Source organism: Capricornis sumatraensis, chromosome 10 (assembly GCF_032405125.1).
Source record: "Capricornis sumatraensis isolate serow.1 chromosome 10, serow.2, whole genome shotgun sequence".
Lineage (NCBI taxonomy): Eukaryota > Metazoa > Chordata > Mammalia > Artiodactyla > Bovidae > Capricornis > Capricornis sumatraensis.
Genome location: NC_091078.1, coordinates 104,601,658 through 104,623,787, shown reverse-complemented (window position 1 = coordinate 104,623,787; position 22,130 = coordinate 104,601,658). Strand labels below are relative to the sequence as shown.

Here is a 22,130-nt window from a genome sequence, read left to right as displayed (position 1 = left end):
CTTAGAGAGAGAGGAATACTGGATCACCTCACCTGTCTCCTGAGACTCCTGTATGTGGGTCAAGAAGCAACTGTTAGAACCGGACATGAAACAACGGTCTGGTTCCAAATTGAAAAAGAAATATGTCAAGACTGTATATTGTCACCTTTGCAGAGTACTCATGTGAAAGGCCAGGCTGGATATTTCACGTGGTGGAATCAAGACTGCCAGGAGAAATCTCAACCTCAGATATGCAGGGGACACCATTCTAATAGCAGAAAGTGAAGAGGAACTAAAGAGCCTCTTGATGAAAGCGAAAGGCTGGCTTGAAACTCAGCATTCAAAGTGCTAAGACCATGGCATCGAGTCCTATCACTTCATGGCAAATAGAAGGCAAGAAGGTGGAAGGAGCGAGAGATTTTCCTTTTGGGCTCCAGTATCGCTGCAGACGGAGACACAGTCGTGAAACTGAAAGATGCTGACTCCTTGGAAGGAAAGACATGACAAAGCCAGAGAGCATATTAAAAAGCCAAGACATCACTTTGCCAACAAAGGTCCGTCTAGTCAGAACTATGGTTTTTCCAGCAGTCATGTATGGATGTGAGAGTTGGACCATGAAGAAGGCTGAGTGCTGAAGAATTGATGTGTTTGAATTGTGCTGGAGAAGACTCTTGAGAGTCCCTTGGACAGCAAGGAGATCAAACCAGTCAATCCCAAAGGAAATCAACCCTGAATATTCTTTAGAAGGACTGATGCTGAAGCTGAAGCTCCAGTACTTTGGCCACCTGATACAAAGAGCCAACTCATTGGAAAAGACCCTGATGCTGGGAAAGGTTGGAGGCGGGAGGAGAAGGGGACAACAGAGGATGAGATGGTTGGATGGCATCACCGACTCGATGGACATGAGTCTGAGCAAACTTCGGGAGATGGTGAAGGGCAGGGAGGCGTGGCGTGCTGCAGTCCGTGGGCTCACAGAGAGTGAGATATGGCTTAGCAACCAGAGGACAACTGTGGTCAGTACTTTAATAGAATTACTCTTCAGAGACAGGCATCAGAGTAGCCTTGTTTGGGGTGGACATTGGGGGGGTTTTTGTTGTTTTTGGTCGTGTGGCTTGTGGGAGGTCTTAGTTCTCTGACCAGGGATTGAACCTGTGCCCCTTGCAGTGGAAGCTTGGAGTCTTATCCACTGGACCACTAGGGAAGTCCCTAGGTGATGGGCATAGTTAAAGACAGTTTCAAGGAAAGGTAGTATCATGACTGTCCTATGAAGTGAACAGAGCAGGTACACACGGAGGTCCAGTGCTGTAAGGGCCCTGCAGCCGGTCACAAAGCTGGCTTTTCCACGCGAGGGGCTCGTCCTGCTAGAACCCATTTGTGTGTCTGAGAGTCATTTGTTCTGCCGTCGTTGCTGCACGTTCAGCTGGTCAGCGACAGTGACGGCCTGGAGTGCGAGCCCCAGGGTGCTCCGGGATCTGGGCACTGTTCCGCACAGGAGGCATCCCACGCCGTTTTAGCTGTAAGTCTCCTTACAGGATATGAGTTCATAATGCTAAATCGGGCTACTTTTTCGTTTAATACTGAAATTTTTGAACACTTGTTTAAAACTGTTTTGGTGAGGAGGCTTTGTGAATTAAAGCCCCAGTGGTTACGTATTTGGTTTAATGTACTTTGATGACTTGATATGAAACGTGGTCTTTGCCCCAGAGGTCTTTTCTGAGGACAGTGGCCCTGGGACCAAGCGTGGGGCTCCTGGGACTCGCGCATCCCTGGTATCTGACTTGGAAGCAGGCAGTGCTCGAGGTTCGGAGCCTGTGACCCCAGACGTTGGGCGAGAGTTGCTGCCCTAACCTGTTTTTCCCAGGAGGTAGTGGCCCACTTCACGCCAAAGCGGCAAATCCCGTGTGCCCGCAGGCGTGTAGTCCTGTGATCTTGCTCCCTGAAGCGGTGGCGGGGTCCCGGTGGTGTGACAGTGGGCACGGGGAACTGAAGTTGACGGTGTGGGAGAGACAGGCCAGTCCTGAGCTGGAGCCGCTTCAGAACGGAGGGGCCCTCGGAGCCTTCCAGGGTCCCAGCAGCCGCCGAGAGCCCTCCCCTGAGGAGGGGCGCTCTCCGCCGGCTCGGCGCCCCCGAGGGTGCTGGCGGGGTCTGTCTGCCCCGGTCCCCACTCTTCCTCTTGGCCGGTGGACCGTGCCTTTCCTCTCTGGCTGCTGTCCTGGTGGTGGTGGTGCACCGCGTGCCCTGGGCCTCCCTGTCTGAGCTCTGGGTCGTAGACCTGTGGCCGGTAGTGGCAGCTTGTCAGCATGTAACCTGACCACGCGTGTGATGTTCTGCGTTCTGTGCTCTGGGTGCTGTGGACCCTTAAAAAATCAGCAAGTGTGGAGACAGACTGTCACTTAGCTGACTGGACTTTTTCTTAAATGTTGGCGTCTTGACTTGGAAGTGGTCGGGAAGGACCGCTTAGGAGTCGGTCTAGCCTTGGGGCACACCTCAGTCACCGTGGTTCCTGCAAGAGCCCTTGAGGAAAAAGTGCCTGTGACCGCCTCACACAGGCACGCGCAGGCAGAGGGTCTGCTGGGACACGCGGCTCTGTCAGGAGCGGACGTCCACCCCTGGTCCCGCGAGGCTCTGAGATCTGGGCCACGCTCCCTAGTCTGACCTTCCACAGGCCGCCTGCTCCGGGCCAGTGTGGTCTGTCGGCTCCTTCGTGCTGCTGGTGTCGTCCACAGTGCTGTTGGCTTTCAGACAGGCAGCTCGGGGGTACAGAGGACCTGGGGTGCTGTGTGGACACTCCTGGCCAGCCAGGACCAGTGGCTGCAAGTATTTTGAAGTGGTTAGGGTGCAGCCAGCATGCTCCTGTGACAGTCTGATGAAGAGCCCACGTGTGCGCTGGTGCCTAAAGTTGCTGTTGAAGAGCTAGTGTTTACTGTGTTTTCAAGAGGGAAAGACGATGGGCTAGATAGCAATGAATGGCCACCCACTGAGACTGGAGGTGTGTGAGGACCACCGGCCAGTGCTGGTTAGATCCTCCAGGGTTGTTGAGACCGGCCGCACACCGCAGACCTCACCGGCTGTGGAGACGCAAGCATTCTCTGCCTGCACAGGCCAGTGGGGCAGGTGCGGGCCTGTGGCCGGTGTGGCTGAGCAGCTGGGTGCTGTAGAGGGCCGCCCGGTGTAGACCCGCCTCCCCCGCCACTTCCCATTATCACATCTCCCTTCTGCCCCCCAGGCCTTTGCAGATCCAGCCTCGCCTCCCCAACTGTGTCCCCCGCCTCAGTGAAGTTTTAATACTGTGGATGTACTGTGTCCTTACGCTCAGCTTCTGGAGGGCCGCAGACCATGGTTAGTAACGCCCGCACGGGGAATGCGTGGCCTGGACCAGCAGAGGGTTGGCATGGTCGTGAAGCTTAGCCCAGCGGCAGTATACTTCCTGGATATTTGGGATGACTGCTGAGGCTGGTGGTACCGTCCTGTGCAGTTAAGGACTTCCGTGCTGAGGGAGCTCTTACACATTTGTAAAATTCTCCGCGTTCTTAGGGCATCACCGTATTTCACTAACGGACGATGCGTGTACGAGGCAGGTGGTGTAAGAGGCGCAGTGAGTCTGAGCCAGGCAGAGGGCGGCAGCCGGGAAGCTGAGGCTCCAGAAGGCAGCCTGCGTGGGCAGGAGTTGAGTGGAGGTGTTGACCGGTGCTGGAGGGGGTGGGCGTGTCCGGGCTTGCTGCAGCCTGAGAGCAGTTCCCTGCGCAGGAGGTAGTTCATGGTCTCTGGGGGTGCAGGCGGGAGCCGGGCGGGCTGTGGGTGCCCCCGGGGTGCCTCTCCCAGCACAGGATGGGGTGAAGTGACTCCTAAGGGCCCATTATGGGTGTCAGGTGCTTGGGCTCATTCTGCACGTGGCCTCTCCGTGTATAGGATCACGCCAAGCCCCTTGTCCAGCGAGGAGGTGTGAAGTAGCCAGCTGCATCTGGCCACTGGGGCTTCCAGGTGACCACTCGGAAGCTACAAAACAGAGTGCTTTGTTCAGCGTAGACAATCACGGTGGCCTTCTTGTTTCTTTGGCTGTGCAGGCAGGCGTTAGTGGCAGCATGTGGGATCTGGTTCCCTGACCAGAGATGGAGCCTGGCCCCCCTGCGCTGAAAGCATGAAGTCTTAACCGCTGGACCACCAGGGAGTAGGTCAGCCCCGACGTCCAGCCCAGCAACTGCCACTGTACTTGACCCTCCGTAGGTGTCTGAGCCAAAGTGGGTGTGCTTCTGCCCTAGGTCGCGGCTAGTGACCAGTGTTCCTGAGAGAGACAGGGACTCGTGGGTGGACGTGGTTAAGTATGAGGCATGGAGGAGGGTGTCAGGACATAGGGTGCCTTAGTCTGAGGTCATCTGATCAGCCTGGGTTAGGATCTCAAGAGCGGGGAGCCATGCTTCTCGCACTCATGGGCCTAAACTGTTGCCGCAGAACAGTAGACGGAGGCGAAAGCCGGAGTGGGCGGTCACCAAGCGCCCACGCGCCAGCTGTGCTTACCCTTCCCTGGCGCTGAGCAGGCGCCTTCCTCCAGTGACACACCTCCCCCGCAGCGTTTGCTGGTGTCGACGCAGTCCTGGTTTGTACAGTGTGACTTCAGGATGCACGTAAATGAAGCTGTGATTTGTCTTAGATGTTTGACTAGGACCTTGGACACACTTGTGTGAGTCAGCGAGCTAGTGTGAGAGGCTGGGGTGATGAGATTGGGAAGGTGAAGTGATAATACTAGGAATGCTGGTTGACTAGGTACGTGTTTCACACTGTTGGAAATGCCCTCAGAGGGACTTCCCCAGTGGTCCAGTGGCTAAGAATCAGTCCTTCAGGGCAGCAGGTGCAGCTTCAGCTTCTGCTTGGGCAACTGAGATCCCACGTGGTGCAAAAACTCAGCCTACACCACTGCTAGAGAGTCTGTGCACCACAGCTAGAGGCTCCGCCCCACACCAGAAGGCCCCGCCCACACCAGGCAGGCCCCGCCCCACACCAGACAGGCCCCGCCTGACAACGATAGCTCCCCCATGATGTAAGTCGATGCTGTGGCAGCTCCAGGGTGTGTGCCCTGGTGAGAATGCCAGCCAGGCCTTTCCTGGTGAGCGGTAGGCGGGGGTTTAGAAGTCCTCATCTCAGAGAGTGCTGACCTTGCCTGTGTGGGGAGCTTGGCACGTCGCTGCGGGCCAAGCCTAGGAGGAGGCGCTGGGGCCGTCCCTGGACCTGCACTCCCAGGTCCGTCTCTGGGACTGTCTCCCGTCCTCACGTGCGCAAGGCACCTGGGGGGCAGTGTGGAGTGGCAGGCACCCCTTTGAAGGGGCACTGGGAGGGACAGGGCGTGCTGGGGGCAGTGTTGGCGGGTTAGCAGGCCGTCCTGCCTGGGACATCCGGCGCCCTTTGCCTCCTTCCAGTCCTGCTCAGCCATCTCCCGGAGCAGAGCTTGTCTCGCTCCGCAGCTGAGGCCACTGCCCTTGACGGGTCAGCGGGCTGTCCTGCCTGGGACATCCGGTGCCCTTTACCTCCTCCAGTCCTGCTCAGCCATTTCCCGAAGCAGAGCTTGTCTCGCTCCGCAGCTGAGGCCACCGCCCTTGGGGTGCCACGCAGCTCGGCATGTGCTTGTTTCGCTGGTGTGTCTCCTGCGTCTTCTCGGGCCTCCCAGTATCCTCTCGAAGTCCTGGGGCTCTTGCCTGCTGCGCTTCCCCTGGGGTGCTGTAAATGGGACACAGAGCAGCAGCCTGTTGGCTGACACCATCACAGCCGAAGGCTTGCGTGGAGCACGCAGGCTGCATGATCAGTGGACCCTCCCGGGTTTCAGGTTGCGTAAACCCCGAGGACTCAGCGCAGGCTGCGCCCCTGCGTGGCCGGCACGGGGGCAGTGCCTTGGTTGAGGGGCCGCCCTCGGGCTGGCGGCAGAGGTGGGGGTGGCCCGGCTTCCTGCTCCTCCCCTCCCTGGCCCCGTGTCCCCACGCCCCCGCCCACCTTCTCCAGCAGTCCGTTGCTGTCCTCACTGGCCCTGCCCAGCCCACAGTCTGGGCTGGGCCACGATGCTTTCCTGATGGTTGTGCCTGCTTGCGGCTTCCTTATTGCCTCAGCTTTTACGGCCAGTTGGCTGCTCAGCTTCAGAGATGAGGAGAGCAGTGACTCCAGGTGTGTGGGGGGGCGTCTGGCTTTTGATTTCCCACCTGAGAAGCAGTGTCCCTGGGGGAAGGAGTGCACGAGGCATGGGGAACGGTGATGTGCGCTGAGCAGGCTGGGTTTGAGGACAGAAGGAAGGGGATGTGCTGCGAATACCCCTTCTAGAAAGGCTCTGGGAGGGACTCCTGGGCTGGTGGGTGTTCCCTCAGCGCCCGGTCCCAGGCCCTGGGGACATTTGACCCTGTAGGGATTTTCAGAGCAGTTTGTGTCTGCAGAAGTCCGTGGAGACGGTGCTGGGAGAGGGTCAGAGAAAGCAAGTGCCGCGGTGAGGGTTCTGGAGGCGCTGCTCCTTGCGGCAGAGCTGTGCTCCAGGGTTGCTTTGGTTTTATTTTTTTCCTTCGCTCTTTTCTAGAAACAAGTGTCCCACGCTCCGATCCCAGAGAACATGACGTACAAACGCATAGCTCTTAGCGGTTGCCAGTGTGAAGCCGGTGGCGCCCTCTGGGCCGGCCCTGGCCGCGACCCCGCCTCGCCTGTTGACAGGCGCTGCGCGGGGGCACGTGTCCTGCAGGACAGGAATGCTCTTGCAAGGGGAACTGACCGGAAAGTCAACAGTGAACGTTTGCCTCCAAAATAGAAATAGCCTTTGAGTTTGAAGGTCGTTTGCCCCTGGAAAGATGACAGTAAGTGAACATGAAGAAAAGAGAGGCATCTGTGACCTGCCCTCCAGGAGAGGCCTGGTTTGTCTCTTCCTTGAGTTTGCACCTCCGCTCTGCTGGGGAGTCTGTTTGGGAAGGCGAGCTGTAGGCGTGTTAACCTGGCTCTCACCACTGAGTGGGGGGTCAGCCTTGTGCTGCTGAGCTCTGTAACGCTGGAATTCCAGCCTGTACTGATACTGTTTCTGTGGCATACTTTCCAAGACGGTCAGGCCAGTTCCCTGTCACTACTCTTTTGAAAGGATTGCGAGGGATTCTTGTTCATTTATTACTAAGAAAGATAGAATGGCTTCATCCCATTCCCCCCAAATCCTTGCAATTATTTAAACAGGGAAGAACTTTTATCTTTACTTTAAGGCTTCCTGCAGGAGATGTCTCTTCATTTATCCTGATTTTCTTTGTCTCAGTAAAAATTTTCTCATTTAGATCCTGTATCTGTTAACTGTTGCAACGGTGGCTGCAGTTATATTTGGGAAATCCTTCAGGAAAGTGAATTAGCAAAAGTCATAAAAGCGCTTTTATATTTTTGACTCAATAATCCCATTCTTAAACAGTTAATCCCATTCTTAATCTCAGTAATCCCGTTCGTAAACATCTTGGGTTAAGATGGACAGAAACCTTTCCCCTGAGTGAGAATTTGACCTCTCACTGACTTCTGCCCCTTTGCCTGGGAACCCTGTTGCAGGCACGTGCAGGCGCCTCTGTTGTGGGAAGCTTGCTTGCGGTCACGTGTCCGGCTTCGTGATGGCATCTGATGGGTGGGGAGGGGCTGGGTGCACCCGATGGGCCCCCAGCCTTGGGCTTCAGGGAGCACAGCGGCTCCTGTGCTGGGCGTATCTCTTGTGGGGAGCCCCCAGGAGTGAGGGCTCTCAGAGTCGGGGTGTTGCGGCCAGGCCGCCTCCCCGTGCCTGGGCTGCCCGCTGTGTGGACTGGCCAGTGGTCCTCAGCTCCATGTGGCTGGCACGGGTATCAGGAGTCTGAGCGCCTACAAGACCTCCACCCAGCGAGCATTCCAGTGTCCCAGAAAAGGACCCCACGCGTGGAAGCTCAGAGGTGTCCTCTCGGGCACTGTTTTCCCTAGAGTTTCGATATGTCAGGCGGAAGGTGAGCGGCTGTTTAAATGCTTAGTGCAGCCAGAGAAATATCAGACGCTGAGACAGTGGCTGACTGGCGCCACGGGGGAGACGGTTCCGGCCTGGGTGCAGGGCCGCACGAGCTCGGAGGGGCCTCCCGGACACGCCTCCGGTGGGTCCCCAGGCCTGTGATGGGGTGTGCAGGGAGGAAGGCACTCGGGGGCCGCCTGCCACCTCTGAGCATCACCCAGAGGAGGTGGGCGTAAGCTGTCGTGGGGCAGCGAGGGTGGGGCGTGCTTCTTACGTCTTCTTTCTGATGTTAGGAAAGGGCGGTCGGTGCAAAGTGAAACTTACTGAACTCTGAGAATCGGTGTATTTCTTTGCAAAGGCATCTTCTTTTCACCCCTTCTCTTAACCTGCCCTTTGCATTTGAAGCGTGTCCCAGCCATCGCACTCTGATCTCGGCCCCTATTCAGCCCGAGACCTCGAGGTGAGACGCTTCGACTTTGGTTAAGGCAGTCCCTCGGGAGGCCGGTGGGGCTGGCGGTCTCATGGGTGCTTGGAGATGCTGGGGCTGAACCTCTCACTGCAGGGAGGAAAAGCCGACGCCAGCCCCGGACGTGATGGAGAAACGCTGCAGGAGGCAGGCCTGGCGCGGCTTGTCTGGGCCCACTCCTGACTAGTGCGAGTGGGCGCTGCGTAGAAGGCACCGGGGGCTGAGCCAGCCTGCCCCGGGCTCGGCCGTGGGGCCTGCTTACCGCCTCTGGTTTGCCTCCCATCCCCACGCTGAGCAGAGCTTCGGAGAGCCCCGCTTTCAGGGGCACGGGCCCTCCCTCTGACCCTGCCCTGCGCAGTAGCCGCTCTAGCCCTTGGCGTTGCCTTTCGTGGAGCACAGCTGGCAGCCAGCATCTGGAAACGGTGCACGGTGGCCAGCTCTGAGTTCCGCTGCGCGCGCTGCCTTCTAAACTCCACTGTGTGCTCGGCTCTGCACTCGGCGCACTTTGGAACCAGCACACCGGCATTCACTGACCACTGCCTGGGCTCTCTTCACTGTCCTGAGTGTTTTTCTCATCCAGGCCTGACACCCTTCCTCCGACCTAAAAGCTGTTCTCCTTCTCCCAGCAGAGGGCTTGGCCGGCGCATCCGAGGTCACAGCGCTGGGGAGTGTGGGCCAGGAATCCCCTTCTTGAGTCACGGCCCTGTGGCCGGCAGTGCCATCAGCCTCAGCCTTCAGGAAGCCAGGCAGGTGGAGAAGAGACTCGAGGCAGCTTTTCTCAGGCCCCACCTGGAGCATCTTTCAGCCCAGACTGGAAGAACACCAGGCTCTCCTGAGCCCACGCCCTCCCCGCTCAGTCCCGTGTAAGCCCCGAGGTCCCCGCTCTGCTGACTATGGGAGGCGGACGCCACCCCTGCTGGTTCCTGGTCGTCTCCACCCGGCCTCCTGAGGAGGGGCCAGGGCTGGGGGTCCCCGGAAGGCGTGGGGTCCTTGCTGAGGACGCTGCTGCCTCTGGAGGCGGCAGCAGCCCCAGCCCTCCCGTGGGGTCAGCGCCGAGGGGTGCTCCTCGCGGTCCTCACGTGCGGTGCTGACACCGGCCCAGGCTCAGGACTGCCGCCCTCCTGCCACCACTCTCCCCCTGAAGGCCTCTGAGGCACTCCTGAGGACCACAAGGGCTGTGCCCATAGGAAAGTGATCCGGGGTCAGGCTGAGGCAGGGGGTTGAGCACCAGCAGGGCCTCTTCATGCTGTCTGGTCCAGGCTGCAGAAGACTTCCTGAAGGGCTTTCTGGGGAAAGACGGTCTCGAGCTGCAAAGTCAAACACTGTTGCCGCAAGTCTCTTCCCCAGGGCGGAGCTCGGCTCTGGGCGCGGTGGTCGCGACTCCCGGGTTGTGGCTCAGGGCTCAGTTACTCCACCGCACGTGGAATCTTCCTGGGCCAGGGATGGAAACTGTGCCCCCACCATTGGCCGGCGGATTCCTAATCCCTGGCCCACCAGGGACGCCTGTGAGGGTTTTTTGAAGAACGCAGACTGCACAGCCTGCGTGGTTGAGCCGCAGAGGCAGGAGCGCGGGTGCCGAGGGCCAGCTGTGAGGTTGTCCGCCGTCTCCAGCTGCATGCAGGGTCCGTGCTCTGAAGACGGACAGGCGGCATCAGGGGTAGACAGTGGTGGGGAGAGGCGGGCTGCTCCACGCCGGACAAAGGGCTTGCGCCGAGGAGGCCTGCGTGAGCAGCGCTCAGGCTCACCCATGCTGTCCTGGCGGCTGCGCCTCCTGCAGGCTCCTCTGGTGCCCCCTGGCGTGCTCCTGGCCCGGGTCCCGTGCTGAGCCTGCGCTCCGTCCAGGCCCTGGGTGCAGCGGGGAGCCGGCCGGAAGGCTGGGGCGTGGAGCTCCCGGGCCGCGTCTGTGCGTGTGCCGAGAGAGGGGTTCCCCTCGGCAGTTCCGTGCCGCTCATGTGCCTTCTCCTTCCTTCCAGGTTGAAGGATGACCTCGAGGAAGAAAGTGCTGCTGAAGGTGATCATCCTGGGAGACTCTGGGTAAGTGTCCCCGCACGTGAGCGGACACCCTGGTGGCACTCTAGCGCTGCGCTCCGTGGGGCCAGCTCTCCTGCTGTGGGGCTGGGTCTCCCTGGCGTGGGGCCCTTTGTCCCCAGTTTGGAGAAAATGGTGGCTGTTTGAACTCAGTGATAATTTCATTCGGCTCGTCTTTCCTCCCTGGTGAGAGGAGGGAGGAGAGTTTTCATGGAGGTTTGCTGCTGTGGGCAGCATGCCGTGCCCACGCTGGAGGTTTGGGGCACACTTGGTGGCACAGGCAGAGCTCCGAGACACTGCAGGCGCTTACAGACCACCTCCACGGCGTCAGCATCGCAGTGAGGTGAGCCGCGGGAGCTTTCTGGTTTCCGTGGGCACAGAACAGTCATGTTCGCACCGTACCGTCGCCGCTTGGTGTGCAGTGACTGTTTGTCTAAAGAGCATCGTACATACTGCAATTTAAAGACAGTTTACTGCCGGAAAATGCTACCCGTCCACTGACCCTTCGGTGAGTCTTTGTTTTTGCAGTAGTGACATCAGAGATCACTGGTCACAGACCATAGCAGAGTGATGACGGGAGAGTTGTAACTACTGCAAGATTTATCAGAATGTGACACAGATGTGAAGGGAGCAGACGTCGTTGGAAAAGTGGTGCCCGTGACTAGCTTGACACGGGGCCGCCACAGACGTGCGGTCTGCAAAGAGAGAAAACGAAGCGGAAGGCAGTCTGCGGAGCGCCTGCAAGGGAGGCGCGCCTGCACCCGCCTCCGGCTGGGCCTGGGTCTCCCATGACCAGGTAACTGACTAGCTCTGTGGTCACTGGGAAGACTCAGGGGGTGCAGGTGAGGTTTTCAGACTTGGCATCTGAAGTGACCCTTGAAAGCTCAGACCAGAGGCGACGTGCTTTTCAAAATCATGTAATAATGCAAGTGTGCCTCCTGTCCAAAGGTTTTTTAAAAGGCAGTGGTTTTCCTACCCTGGCTGGCTTCCGTAATCCGCTGAGAAGCCTTTTAAAAGCGCGCGTCCACCCCAAGCCTCGGGCCCGCGCTGGCCGCATCCGCACATCACACACACGCTCCGTCCATCTCTGCTCTCCCTGGCCCGCCTCCCGCGCTCACCCTCTCGGTTCCTCTGCTCCACTGTCAGGATTGAAAGTGCTGCTTTTCGGCCCGTTTCCTGGACTTGCCTGGAGACAGACTTGCTGTCGTCTTCCGCTGGAGATTCGGGCGCAGATGGCCGAGTGGGGAGCACTGCCCTGGGCTGTCCTCCCAGGTCCTCTGTGGGTGAAGCGAGTGTTTGCCTTTGTGGAAAGGAAGGGGTTACCGGCCTGTCCTGCTGCCTCGTCACCCGAAGAGTCACCCCGGTCTCTTGCTGAGTTCTCTTAATGAAACACCCCTCTGGGGAGCCTGCTTTGGTGGATTCCGATTTGGCGGAATATTGGTGCTTTTTCTGCTTCAGATTTTAAACTCAGCTCAGTCGGTAAAGAATCTGCCCGCAATGCAGGAGACCTGGGTTCAGTTCCTGGGTCGGGAAGATCCCCTGCAGAAGGAAATGGCTATCCACTCTAGTAATTCTTGCCTGGAAAATGCCACGGACAGAGGAGCTTGTCGGGCTGCAGTCCACGGGGTTGCAAGAGTCGGGCACAACTTAGCGACTAAAGCAGCCGCAGGCTGGCTGGTGTGAATGTCTGCCGGGAGCCAGTGGGTGCCTCTGGCCACTACTCTCTCAGACCGAGTAACCACCAGTAGACGGAGAGACCCAAGCCGGCAGAGACGCTTCGGGACAAGTGCAGGGATCTTACTGCTGGGGCTTCCTTTAGAAGGAGAGCATTTGCCAGCCCCCTTTAGGAAGGAGAGAAATGGAGACGCTAGGCTCTACCAGCGGTACCAGCGCTCAGGAGTGCTTCTCCCGACCTGACCCCCGCCGGTAGCCCACGCCCGTCCCTGGTGGGCGCGCGTCGCCACTGGGTGAACTGGAGGCTTCCCCCGCACTGGGAGGGGCGGGCCTTGTTCTGCGAGACGGTCAGTCCTTCCAGACGGCTCGCGTCAGAGTCGGCGTGCGGTGCCGACCGGCCTGACTGGTGGTTTTCTCCCATTTCAGAGTCGGGAAGACCTCGCTCATGAACCAGTACGTGAACAAGAAGTTCAGTAACCAGTACAAAGCCACGATAGGCGCGGACTTCCTGACGAAGGAGGTGATGGTGGACGACAGGCTCGTGACCATGCAGGTGAGCGCCACCCCGCCCCTGTCCTGGCGCCGCCCTCCCTATCAGACCTCACGGCCATGCTCACGGGCAGCTCGCCTCCAGCGGCCTGCCAGACGCAGCACGGGACACCGGGGGGCATCCTCAGCACCGCGAGGCACACCAGCAGTTTCCCTTTTTTTCCCAAAGTTCGAATTTAACTGGCCTCCCTGGGTTTTGCTGCTGTGGTTCAGTTTTTTGCTATAAAGTTGGCAGCTTCCGGTTCCTGTCTTGTGTCTCCAAAACGTCCAAGTCGCCCCTCTCCCAGCACCCTTGCCTGTGCTGAGGCTGAAGACTCCTTGCCTCTCTCCTGGGCTCTCGCGGCAGCCACTCTAGTGTCTTCTTGGCTTCTAGTCTTGTGCGCTTCACGGCCCTGTAAGTTGTGCTTCTGTTCAGCCAGTCTGGCTTCTTCATGTAGCAGCTTAATCTGATTTCAGGGGCTTCCCTTTCAACACTTGGGAAAAACATGGTTCCTTCACTTGGCTCCTTAAGAGGCTTCACGTTCTGGGGCTTCCCTGGAGGTCCAATGGTTCCGACCACACATCCACTGCGGGGGCCTGGGCTTGATCGCTGGGGAGGAGCTGAGCTCCCACCAGCCTCGCGTGCGCTCACTCGGGGCCCTGCTGGCCAGGCCCTCCGCCCCAGCTTCTGGCATCCTGCAGCACCAGCTTTCAGCCCAGGCGTTGTGTTCGGAAGCCCTGCCTCCACAGCAGTTGAGCCTTGTTCTCTGCCCTGAGTGCTGTCTTGGGGAGACCACGCTGTGTGGTCCTGGCCGACACCCAGCTTGCTGAGACTTCTGGGCGTTTCGGGCTGTGGTGGGGGCGTGTCCCGTGCTCCTGGGGCCATGCACTCATCCAGGTGAGGCCGACGTGGCTCCCACCCCACTGCGTCAGACACAGCGGCGGGCGGGGGGGGGCAGGTTCCACGGTGCAGACCTCCAGTTGTATGGTAAACAGGTGGTGGGGTGTGGGGTGCTCTCCAGGTGACAGAATTGTAAGCACTGGCTGGTGGCTGAGCTCGGGGGGTGCAAACATATAAAATTGCAGGCGGCACAGCCGAAAGAGACGCGGCGCTGCAGGCCTCAGGCCGCGCACAACTAGAGCTTGAATGAGCCCCGCTGGAGAGGAAAGACCTCGGACGGCAGCGGGGAGGAGCGGGAGCTGGCAGGAGCTGGCGGGAGCTCGGGCCCTGCCGCGGCGGTGTGGGGACGCACAGCAGGGCCTGGCGTCTCGCCCGCCATCAGCACTAGAGGCGGCCTGCACAGGGTGGGCTCCAAAACCGACCCCGTTGGGCGCACAGACACACAGGGCTCCTGGGGCCTTGGAGGTTGTGGGAACGGGACCCCAGGCCTCAGTGCCTGGAAGGCGCGCAGCTGGCCCGTGGAGTGCAGGCTGGGGCTCTGCTTCCCTGCCCCCGTGGGGGACACCCCGTCCCACTGTGCGCCTCTCTGCTGCGCCTGGCACGGAGAGCTCCGTCTGCTCTGACATAACGCTCTGCCACTCCCGGCGAGGACAAAGATGAGACCTGTCAGGAGACGCACAACTTGCGGACAGAAGATGAGCCCTGGAGGAAGCAGCCACAGAAAGTGCTCACAGAGACTGGAGGCTTCTGCACGAGGGGTGGAGACTGTGGCGAAGAGGGCCCCTGGGAGGCGGGGTGTGGGAAGCCGAGAAAATGGAGACGGGTCGCACAGGCAAAGCCCAGGTTAAGCTCAGCAGAGGGAGCAGTGAGCTTCAGGATGAGCTGAGCAGATCACCTCAGAGAAAACCGGAACGCAGAGACCAGGATCCGCAGAGCACTTGGCGAGAGGAGGCGGGGGCAGGAACAGCAGGTGGACAGGTGAGCTCTCGGCCTTGTGGCCGAGCGCTGCATCCAGGTCCTGGGCTCAGATGCTGCCTGAAGACCCCCGCGTCCCGGAGCAGGAGCAGACGGACAGCGGTGGTTCTCATAACCACAAGGGCTTGCAGAAGGGAGGCCCAGCCCTTGCAGGCTGGGTGCCAGTCTGATGAAGCCCCACAAGCTCAGATCTTAAGAGTTTCCTGAAGTCAGTGCACCCGCCGAGAACCCAGGGCACCGAGCAGAGTCTGGAAACTGTGCGAGAGAAAGTGTGTGGTCCTCGGGCTGGAACAGAAGGCTGGTGCTCAGGCTCCTGCAGCCAGCTGAAAAGACGGAAGTAAATGGAAACACCATCTCCGGACAAAGGCATCCTCATTCCAGGTCTTGAGGAATCCTTCCCTATCTTTATGGGCCTTCAGCAGCATGCCAAAAAAAGAGATGATTCCCAGGAGGCAACACGGTGAAGACCAGTGGAAACCTCCCTGGCAGTTCAGAGTGGTTTTTGTATTGAAAGACATCAAGCCATCTCGTCTGTCTGTGGAGAAGCTAAGCAGGTGGCGTGGGTCAGTAGGGCTGCTGAAAATGGAACACGGTAACCCAGAATGACAAGTTAGAGAGTGTTTAGCAGGTGGGATACAGCAGATGCGGGCTGAAAGGAAGCGGAGTGATGGGAAAGTCGGAAGCAGGCCTCGGTGAGCAGCTCAGGCTTTTCATCGTCTCAGAAGAGCAGGAAGGTCAAGGTGCGTATTTGCTAGGAAGTTTTCACGGTAGATGTGGTACCAATCCACGGATTCAGGGAAGCCCACATTCCAAGAGAGGTAAATTAAGAAGACTGGAAAAACCATCTTGAAAGAAAACCCTTTTCGAGATAAACTTGGAACCAGGGAGAGGAACAAGAACGGCCGGGAAGCGCGGCGGCGAGGCTGCTCGAGGCTGCAGCGGGCCTGGCGGCTGCAGCTTGTTCTCCGGGCGGCCTGCTCTGCCCCCGAGGCGCCCGGCTGTGAGGAGGAGGGCGCGCCTCCCTCGACTCGGTGCAGAGCCCCTCAGAGGCGCATGTAGGCAGTGGCAAAGGTCCACGATGCAGTTGCAGCTCGCTGGAGTGACAGAAACGGGAGCCCCTCGGCGCAGCCCTGTGCCACTGGGCTGTCCCCGTGTGGGCTCACTCCCTCCGGGCCAACCGACATTCGTCCAGTTTGTGCAGGAGGCCGTCCTCCCTTACCGGGCGTCCGTGTGGCCCCGGTAGGTTGGCGTGCTCCGCAAGCGCTGTGGGTCTCAGGAGGCCAGGCCGGCTGTATGGAGTCTGGGCCGCTTCCTGCAGAGGCTGGTTCATTAGAGGAGATGGGTGGCTCAGCCTACACTCCATGTTGATCTAAAGCCCAGCCCTGGAGTCCCGGCCGGTGCTGTGGATGTAGCATTTACTTGGGTTGTGAGGATGGTTCAGCGTCTCATGCTTCCTGAGGCTGAGTGCTTTCCTGCAGACAGACAGACGGACAGACAGAGGGTCCAGCAGGTGGCGACTGCTGTCAGCTGGAGGTAACCGCGTGCCTTCTGCGCCGGCCCTGGGGCCTATCCTGGGAACACTGGCTGTCCCTCCCGGCGACCCGGGCCCTGCCGGGGTCTGGGGCATCCAGGAGGTGCACTCTGCGTCCCTGCCCGGCGGGGCAGAGCATGATGGGAAGCTCTGAGAGCTGAGTGCCGCTGTGCGTTGTTGGTCAGCACCTGCCCTCCGTGCTGAGTTCCTCAGCTTTTCCCTTCATTTCTCGCCCTCCCCTTCCCCTCCTCACACAGTGCTTTCTTTGTCTCTTGAGATGTGATAAAAAGGTTTTTTTTTTTTAAAGTAAACGTTATATACAGTAAGATACATACACGTAAACAAACGTACAGTTTGGGAGCTCCGGGCTGGCCTGGCAGTTAGGATCTGTGCTCTCACTGCTGAGGGCCCAGGTTCGGTCCCTGGCTGGGGAACTCCAATCCTGCCAGCCTCACGGTGTGGCCAAATAAAAGTAAGCGTGCCCTGAGCAGACGCCTGCTGCGGGGAGCCCCCGAGCGCGGAGCCTAGGTTCACGAAGCAGCTTTTCCGTACACACCTCCCTGTGTGGCCTCCCTCTGGATCAGGACCCACAGTTTTCAGCGTCTCCGGGCTTCGGGTGTGTGCACCCAGCTGCTGTCGGTCAGCGTGCTCCGCGCACTCCCCGAGTCCTGAGGTGCTCGTCTCGGGGTGGCCCTGGCGTCCCCCGCACCCCCCGTCCTGGGCTGCGCCCCCAGGAGTGATGGTGTGTCTTGGGCAGATCTGGGACACGGCGGGACAGGAGCGGTTCCAGTCCCTGGGCGTGGCCTTCTACAGAGGCGCCGACTGCTGTGTCCTGGTGTTCGACGTGACCGCCCCCAACACGTTCAAGACCCTTGACAGCTGGAGAGACGAGTTTCTCATCCAGGCCAGTCCCCGGGACCCCGAGAACTTCCCCTTCGTCGTGCTGGGAAACAAGATTGACCTCGAAAACAGACAGGTGTGTGCTGGCAATGGCGGGGTCCTTGGTGGGGGGCTGCCTTTCAAAGGGGGCAGTGCCAGTGTTCAGTTTTGACTGGTAAAGAACCGTGTGCCCCGAGGATCACCCCATCTTTCTGTCTGCCTGTGACCCCTTCAAGGGAAGGGTACAACTAACAAGGGGGCGCCTGGCCGCCCTCGGGTGGGGCCCGGCTCCCTGGGAGCAGAGCAGGCTGGGTGTGCGGGGTCGGAGCGCCCCGTGGAGTGGCCCCCTGCCAGCCCTCCTGGCTCCAGTCCGGGATTGACCTCTGGGCCCCGTGGGACCTCTGTCTCCTGGCCGTGGGGCCCCAGAGGGCCTGCCTAGCGCCCTGCTCTCTCGCCTGGGCCGCCTGTTCTGAGGTACCCTGTGCACATGGAGGGTCTGTGCTGAGCGCCTCGTGGCTCTGGGGGTGCACAGGGGCGCCATCTTCAGGCCGGCTGCCCCTGGGGACTAGGGCCCAGGAGGCCCTCTGAGACCCCCCCACATCGGGCTTGTGGGCGCCTCTGACCCTGGGGGAGGGTCCGGTTGCCGTCAGCTGTCGTCCTTCCGCGGTGGGGCCCCCCCAGATCCCGCGGGTCAGAAGGTGCTTTGGGCTTTGAGTAAAACTGCTCTGGCTTCCTTTCCAGTAGCATCTCTCTGGGGAGTGTAGACAGAGATATTGTTCAGTATAGCCGAGTTTTCCTGGTGGCTCAGACGGTAAAGCGTCTGCTTACAATGCGGGAGACCCCGGTTCAATCCCTGGGTCGGGCAGGTCCTCTGGAGAAGGAAATGGCACCCCACTCCAGTACTCTTGCTTGGAAAATCCGATGGACGGAGGAGCCTGGTAGGCTACAGTCTATGGGATTGCAGAGTCGGACACGACTGACCGACTTCACTCACTCACTCATAGCTGAGTTTATTTTTGACCAGTCAGCTCTTTCCTAAGTGAATTGGTTCTTCTCTTGTTCCTGAAAACAGGCTCGGGTGGGGAGTCAGGAAACAGGACGTGGCTGGGTTGGGGGCTCTGGGGCCTGGGTGTGTGATCAGGCCAGGGGCCCAGGCAGGTGCGCTGAGCGGTCACAGGAGGGGCTGGAGACCTGTCCTGAGCCGGGGGGGGGGGCAGGCACTTCCTCCCGCGCTGGCTGCCGCCTCCCTTCACAAGCTGCCTCCAGGTGCAGCTCGGGGTCGGGGGCTGAGAGGGGAAACCCCCACTGTACTGAGCTTAGCTGGCGCGGGGCTGGTGGGTGGTGGCCGGCTGGGGTCCCGGGGGTTCTTCCGCTGGGATGCCTGCTCTTCCTGGCACCTGCGCCCTGCCTCCCCTTCAGGTGGCCACCAAGCGGGCTCAGGCCTGGTGCTACAGCAAAAACAACATCCCCTACTTCGAGACCAGCGCCAAGGAGGCCATCAACGTGGAGCAGGCCTTCCAGACGATCGCCCGGAATGCGCTCAAGCAGGTGGGTGTCCGCCGCCATCGGCACCTCCGGGGATGGAGCCCTGGCCTGGCCACCTCGGCCCGCACCTTCTCTCCCCGCGGGCTTTCTGTGCAGCCAGAGGTGGTGGTGGGCCTTTGAGAGCGGCCCTGTCCGGCCGTCTGTAAGCCAGCTCCATGAGGGCACACACCAAGGCCGCCTCGTGTGGGGCCGCCCTGCTCGGCGTGCTCCTCCTGTTGGAAGATACCCTTAAGTTTGAGGCCCAGCTCTGCTGCCCGTCTTGGGATCTGGTCTGGTTTTTAAATCCTATCTGAGCTGTACAATGAGATTGCCCACTTTCAGGGCGTTTGTGACGATTCAGTGAGGTGCACCAACTTTTGGAATTATCCTAAACGATCCTCATAGAGGTTAACCCAAAAGGCTCTAGGAGTCGTCTTCCTTGGGTAAGGTTCTCCTGCGTTTTCTCTGTGGTGGTTATTCAGATGCTCCCCCTCCCCACCACATACCAGCGGCATCCTGTTGGCCGGTGCCGGGGGAGGGCTCCTCTGACCCCACAGTGGCAGGGCAGTGCTTTCCTCCCTGAACACTCCTGATCCTAGAGCTCGAGTCGCGGGAGGAAGACTGTCCAACTGGTAAGGGGGCCCCTGGCTGTCCCTGGGGACAGTGGTGACCCTCAGTCCCGGCACCGTGGTGGCGTCGCTGCCGCAGCGCCCATGCTCTGCAGAGGGGCCCTCGCAGCCCTCGCCCGGGCCTCGGCCGTGCGCAGAGGTGGGGGTGAGCTGTGTGTGGTGGGCCGCCTTCTCAGCCCCTCTGGCCACAGTGAAGAAGCTGCCGGTGGGCGTGTGTTCCCTCTGGAGCCCGCTCGCCCGCGTCGCGCACTCCCTGCGCCGGGCCCTGCCTGCAGCCTGCGTGCCCCCTGCGCGGCCGTCCCGACCTCACGGCCTCTCCCCTCGCTAGTCGTGGCTTTCTTCTTGGCTGTTTGGTTCATTATCCATTTGAACTACAACTTTCACTCCAGGTGCAACTTTTTCCTCCTCCGTCCTCTCCCCACCACCTACCCCCCCAAAAAATAAACCTTCCTGAGATTCTGTGTCAGCCAGCACCGGGCCCCGGACAGCGCCCACAGGCCGCGTGGTTCAAGGACACACTTATTTCCTGTCGGTTTCGGGGCCACAGGTCCGACCTCGCTGAGGCCTCCATTAAGACAGAAAGCAGATGAGCGCTGGTCAGGGCTTGGAGCAGCGGGTGGGACAGGCCGTTGCTGCTGGAGCCGGCTTGCCTCCGGGGCCGGGAAGGGCCTGATGGCTCGGGCCTGTGAGCAGACCAGGCCACGGGGGCACATGCTCAGCCCTCAGGGAGCGAGACCACCTTAAACTACAGGTAGTCCTGGGCGTGGCTGCTTGCATAGCTCTTGCGACCGGAGTGGTTTCCCCAGAGGGCCTCGACCCGCGGGTGCTCCGCGTCTAAGGCACAGGTGAATTCTCTTCCCTGGGAAGCAGGGAGCTGCCCCTCGCTGGAAACCCGCTAATTCAGCCCAAGTCCCCATGAAGTGACCCCAGGCCCTGTCCTGTGGGCCTCACACTGAGGGAGTTGTCCTGGGCAGGCCCGGCATGTGCAGCCTTGGGGGCAAGCTCTCCTGAAGGCCTGGAAGAGACAACAGACCTGGGTCCAGAGAGGGGCGCGCAGGGCGAGCTCGCGGGGTCTGTGAGGGCTGGGGCCCCAGGCCCTGTCTTTGTCAGGCACTGGCAGAAGCTCCCAGAGCGGGCACGTGCGGGTGGAGGGCGCCGGCCTATCCCTCCTGCCCCTGCCCCGCAGCGTCCCTCGTTGCCCGCCTGGCCCCTCCGCTGTGGGGCCCGCCCCCCTACACCGCAGGACGTGCAGCCACCCCGGGCCCGCCGTCACCACCTCTCTCCCTGCCCAGGAAACGGAAGTGGAGCTGTACAACGAGTTCCCTGAGCCCATCAAACTGGACAAGAACGACCGCCCCAAGGCCTCGGCCGAGACCTGCAGCTGCTGAAGAGGCAGAGAGCAGAGCACACAGTCCTCCGCGACCGAGAACACACGTGCAGGCCTTCTTCCACGAGCCCCTCCTCCCACAGACAGTCATCTCTCGCCCAGCTGCCCAGAGAGCCCAGCACACCGCCGACCCCCGCACACGCCCCACAGACCCACCGCCCGCCCCGTGGGCTCCACGGCAGCAGCAAGGCCGGAGGCGCACACCCGCCTGGGTGGAGTCTGCGCTGGAAGCTTCTTCCTTTTGTCCACTGGAGAGAGAACTGTTTACAGTTAATCTGTGTCTAATTAGTTCTGATTTTTTTAACCGTCTTGTGGTCTTTTTACCCACCCCCTCCTGTGAAGGCCACCACGGGGGAAGGCTGGTGCCCTGCGCTCCATCACAGGCTCACACCCAGTCTGATCAGGCTGAGTTTTGTATGTATCTGTTAATGCTTGTTACTTTTAACTAATCAGATCTTTTTACAGTATCCATTTATTATGTAATGCTTCGTAGAAAAGAATCTTATAGTACATGTTAATATATGCAACCAATTAAAGTGTGTAAATCAGCGTAAGAAATTCTCGGGTTATGTGCTTAAGTCCTGTGATGCAGGCCTAGAGGCAGACGGCTGGGCCCGGGCTGGACCGCAGCGCGTTCAGCGTCTCAAGAGGTGGGAAGCCCGGCAGGAGGCAGTGTTCTGCACAGTAGACACGAGAATCATGCGCGCCTTTCATCAAAGACTTCAGAGCCAAAAAGCTTTGCATCTCTCCAGGGGGAGACTGTCCAGTTCCCTCTGCATCTAAATTTTCCAAGAGGCGATTTGCGTAATACTTTGGTGTGTGCAATGGAGAAACAGCTGTTTCACAAGTTAAAACTCTCATTTTCCCTTTTTTTCTTTCCTGCTCCACACTTTTAAAACTCCCCTGTTAGATTCGCATCCACGTCCAAGAGGGAGAGGAGGCCCTCCCAGACCTGTGCTAGCGACGGTACCTTTGTTCTAGACGGCGCTCCTCTTGGGGTGTGGCGTCCTCAGTGAGCACACCTTCCCCGGCCCCAACTCCTCAGTGTAGCCCCAGAGCCCCCGCTTCCTGGCGGCCCCCCCACACACTGTAGCCTGCTTCACAGAGCTCCCCTCTGAGGGCCCGTGTCCCCGGGTGTGGGCCAAGTTCTTCTGTAAAGAGACGAACGTGATGCCAATAAAATGTACCAAGAACAAAGACCATCTGTCTTCGCCCCATCTTTTCCTCCAGGCCTGGGCTCAGGGGCAGCTGTGTAGCTGGTCGCCCTCACAGCGCTTTCTCTCGAGCAGCAGCCGCAAGCACTGTCCACGGGCCTCCTCCGTCCAGCCGCTCAGCACCGGCCCCTGGTGTATGCCGTCTGTGTTTCTGATCACAGTTGAGGGGGGAGGAGGGGACCCCGGCTGGAAAGCGCTGTCCCTGCAGAGGCGGGGCTGTGAGCAGCGAGCGTGAGCGGCCTTTGGGTTTGCGGTGGTTTAACCCACGTGGTCGCTGACATGTGGCCCTTGCGTGGTTCTGGGTTTCTGACTCTTGACAGGAGGGTTTGGCAGCATGGCCCGCGTTCCGCACGGATGAGCCACGCTGGGACGGCAGGCACCGTGAGGATCAGTGTTAGGAAATGGCCACGTGTTGGCCGGTGGGAGGGTGGAGGCTGGCAGACTGCGCCTGGGGCTCTACA

The 22,130-nt window shown here is 59.8% G+C and overlaps 1 protein-coding gene across 2 annotated transcripts in view; it reads left to right on the top strand.

The window, feature by feature from the left end:
- Window positions 1-21,632, top strand: part of RAB7A (RAB7A, member RAS oncogene family) — a 46,407-nt gene extending 24,775 nt beyond the window's left edge. Inside the window, exons 1-6 of one of the 2 annotated variants that reach the window (XM_068981631.1) lie at window positions 5,199-5,214; window positions 10,373-10,433; window positions 12,528-12,654; window positions 16,794-17,012; window positions 18,335-18,463; window positions 20,361-21,632. In XM_068981631.1, the coding sequence (XP_068837732.1) occupies window positions 10,381-10,433; window positions 12,528-12,654; window positions 16,794-17,012; window positions 18,335-18,463; window positions 20,361-20,456 (624 nt within the window). In that variant the 5' untranslated portion in view covers window positions 5,199-5,214; window positions 10,373-10,380 and the 3' untranslated portion in view covers window positions 20,457-21,632. Of the gene's footprint in view, window positions 1-5,198; window positions 5,215-10,372; window positions 10,434-12,527; window positions 12,655-16,793; window positions 17,013-18,334; window positions 18,464-20,360 lie in introns of those variants that run through there. The other variant, XM_068981630.1, reaches the window with a different exon arrangement.
- The last annotated feature ends 498 nt before the right edge of the window (window positions 21,633-22,130 follow it).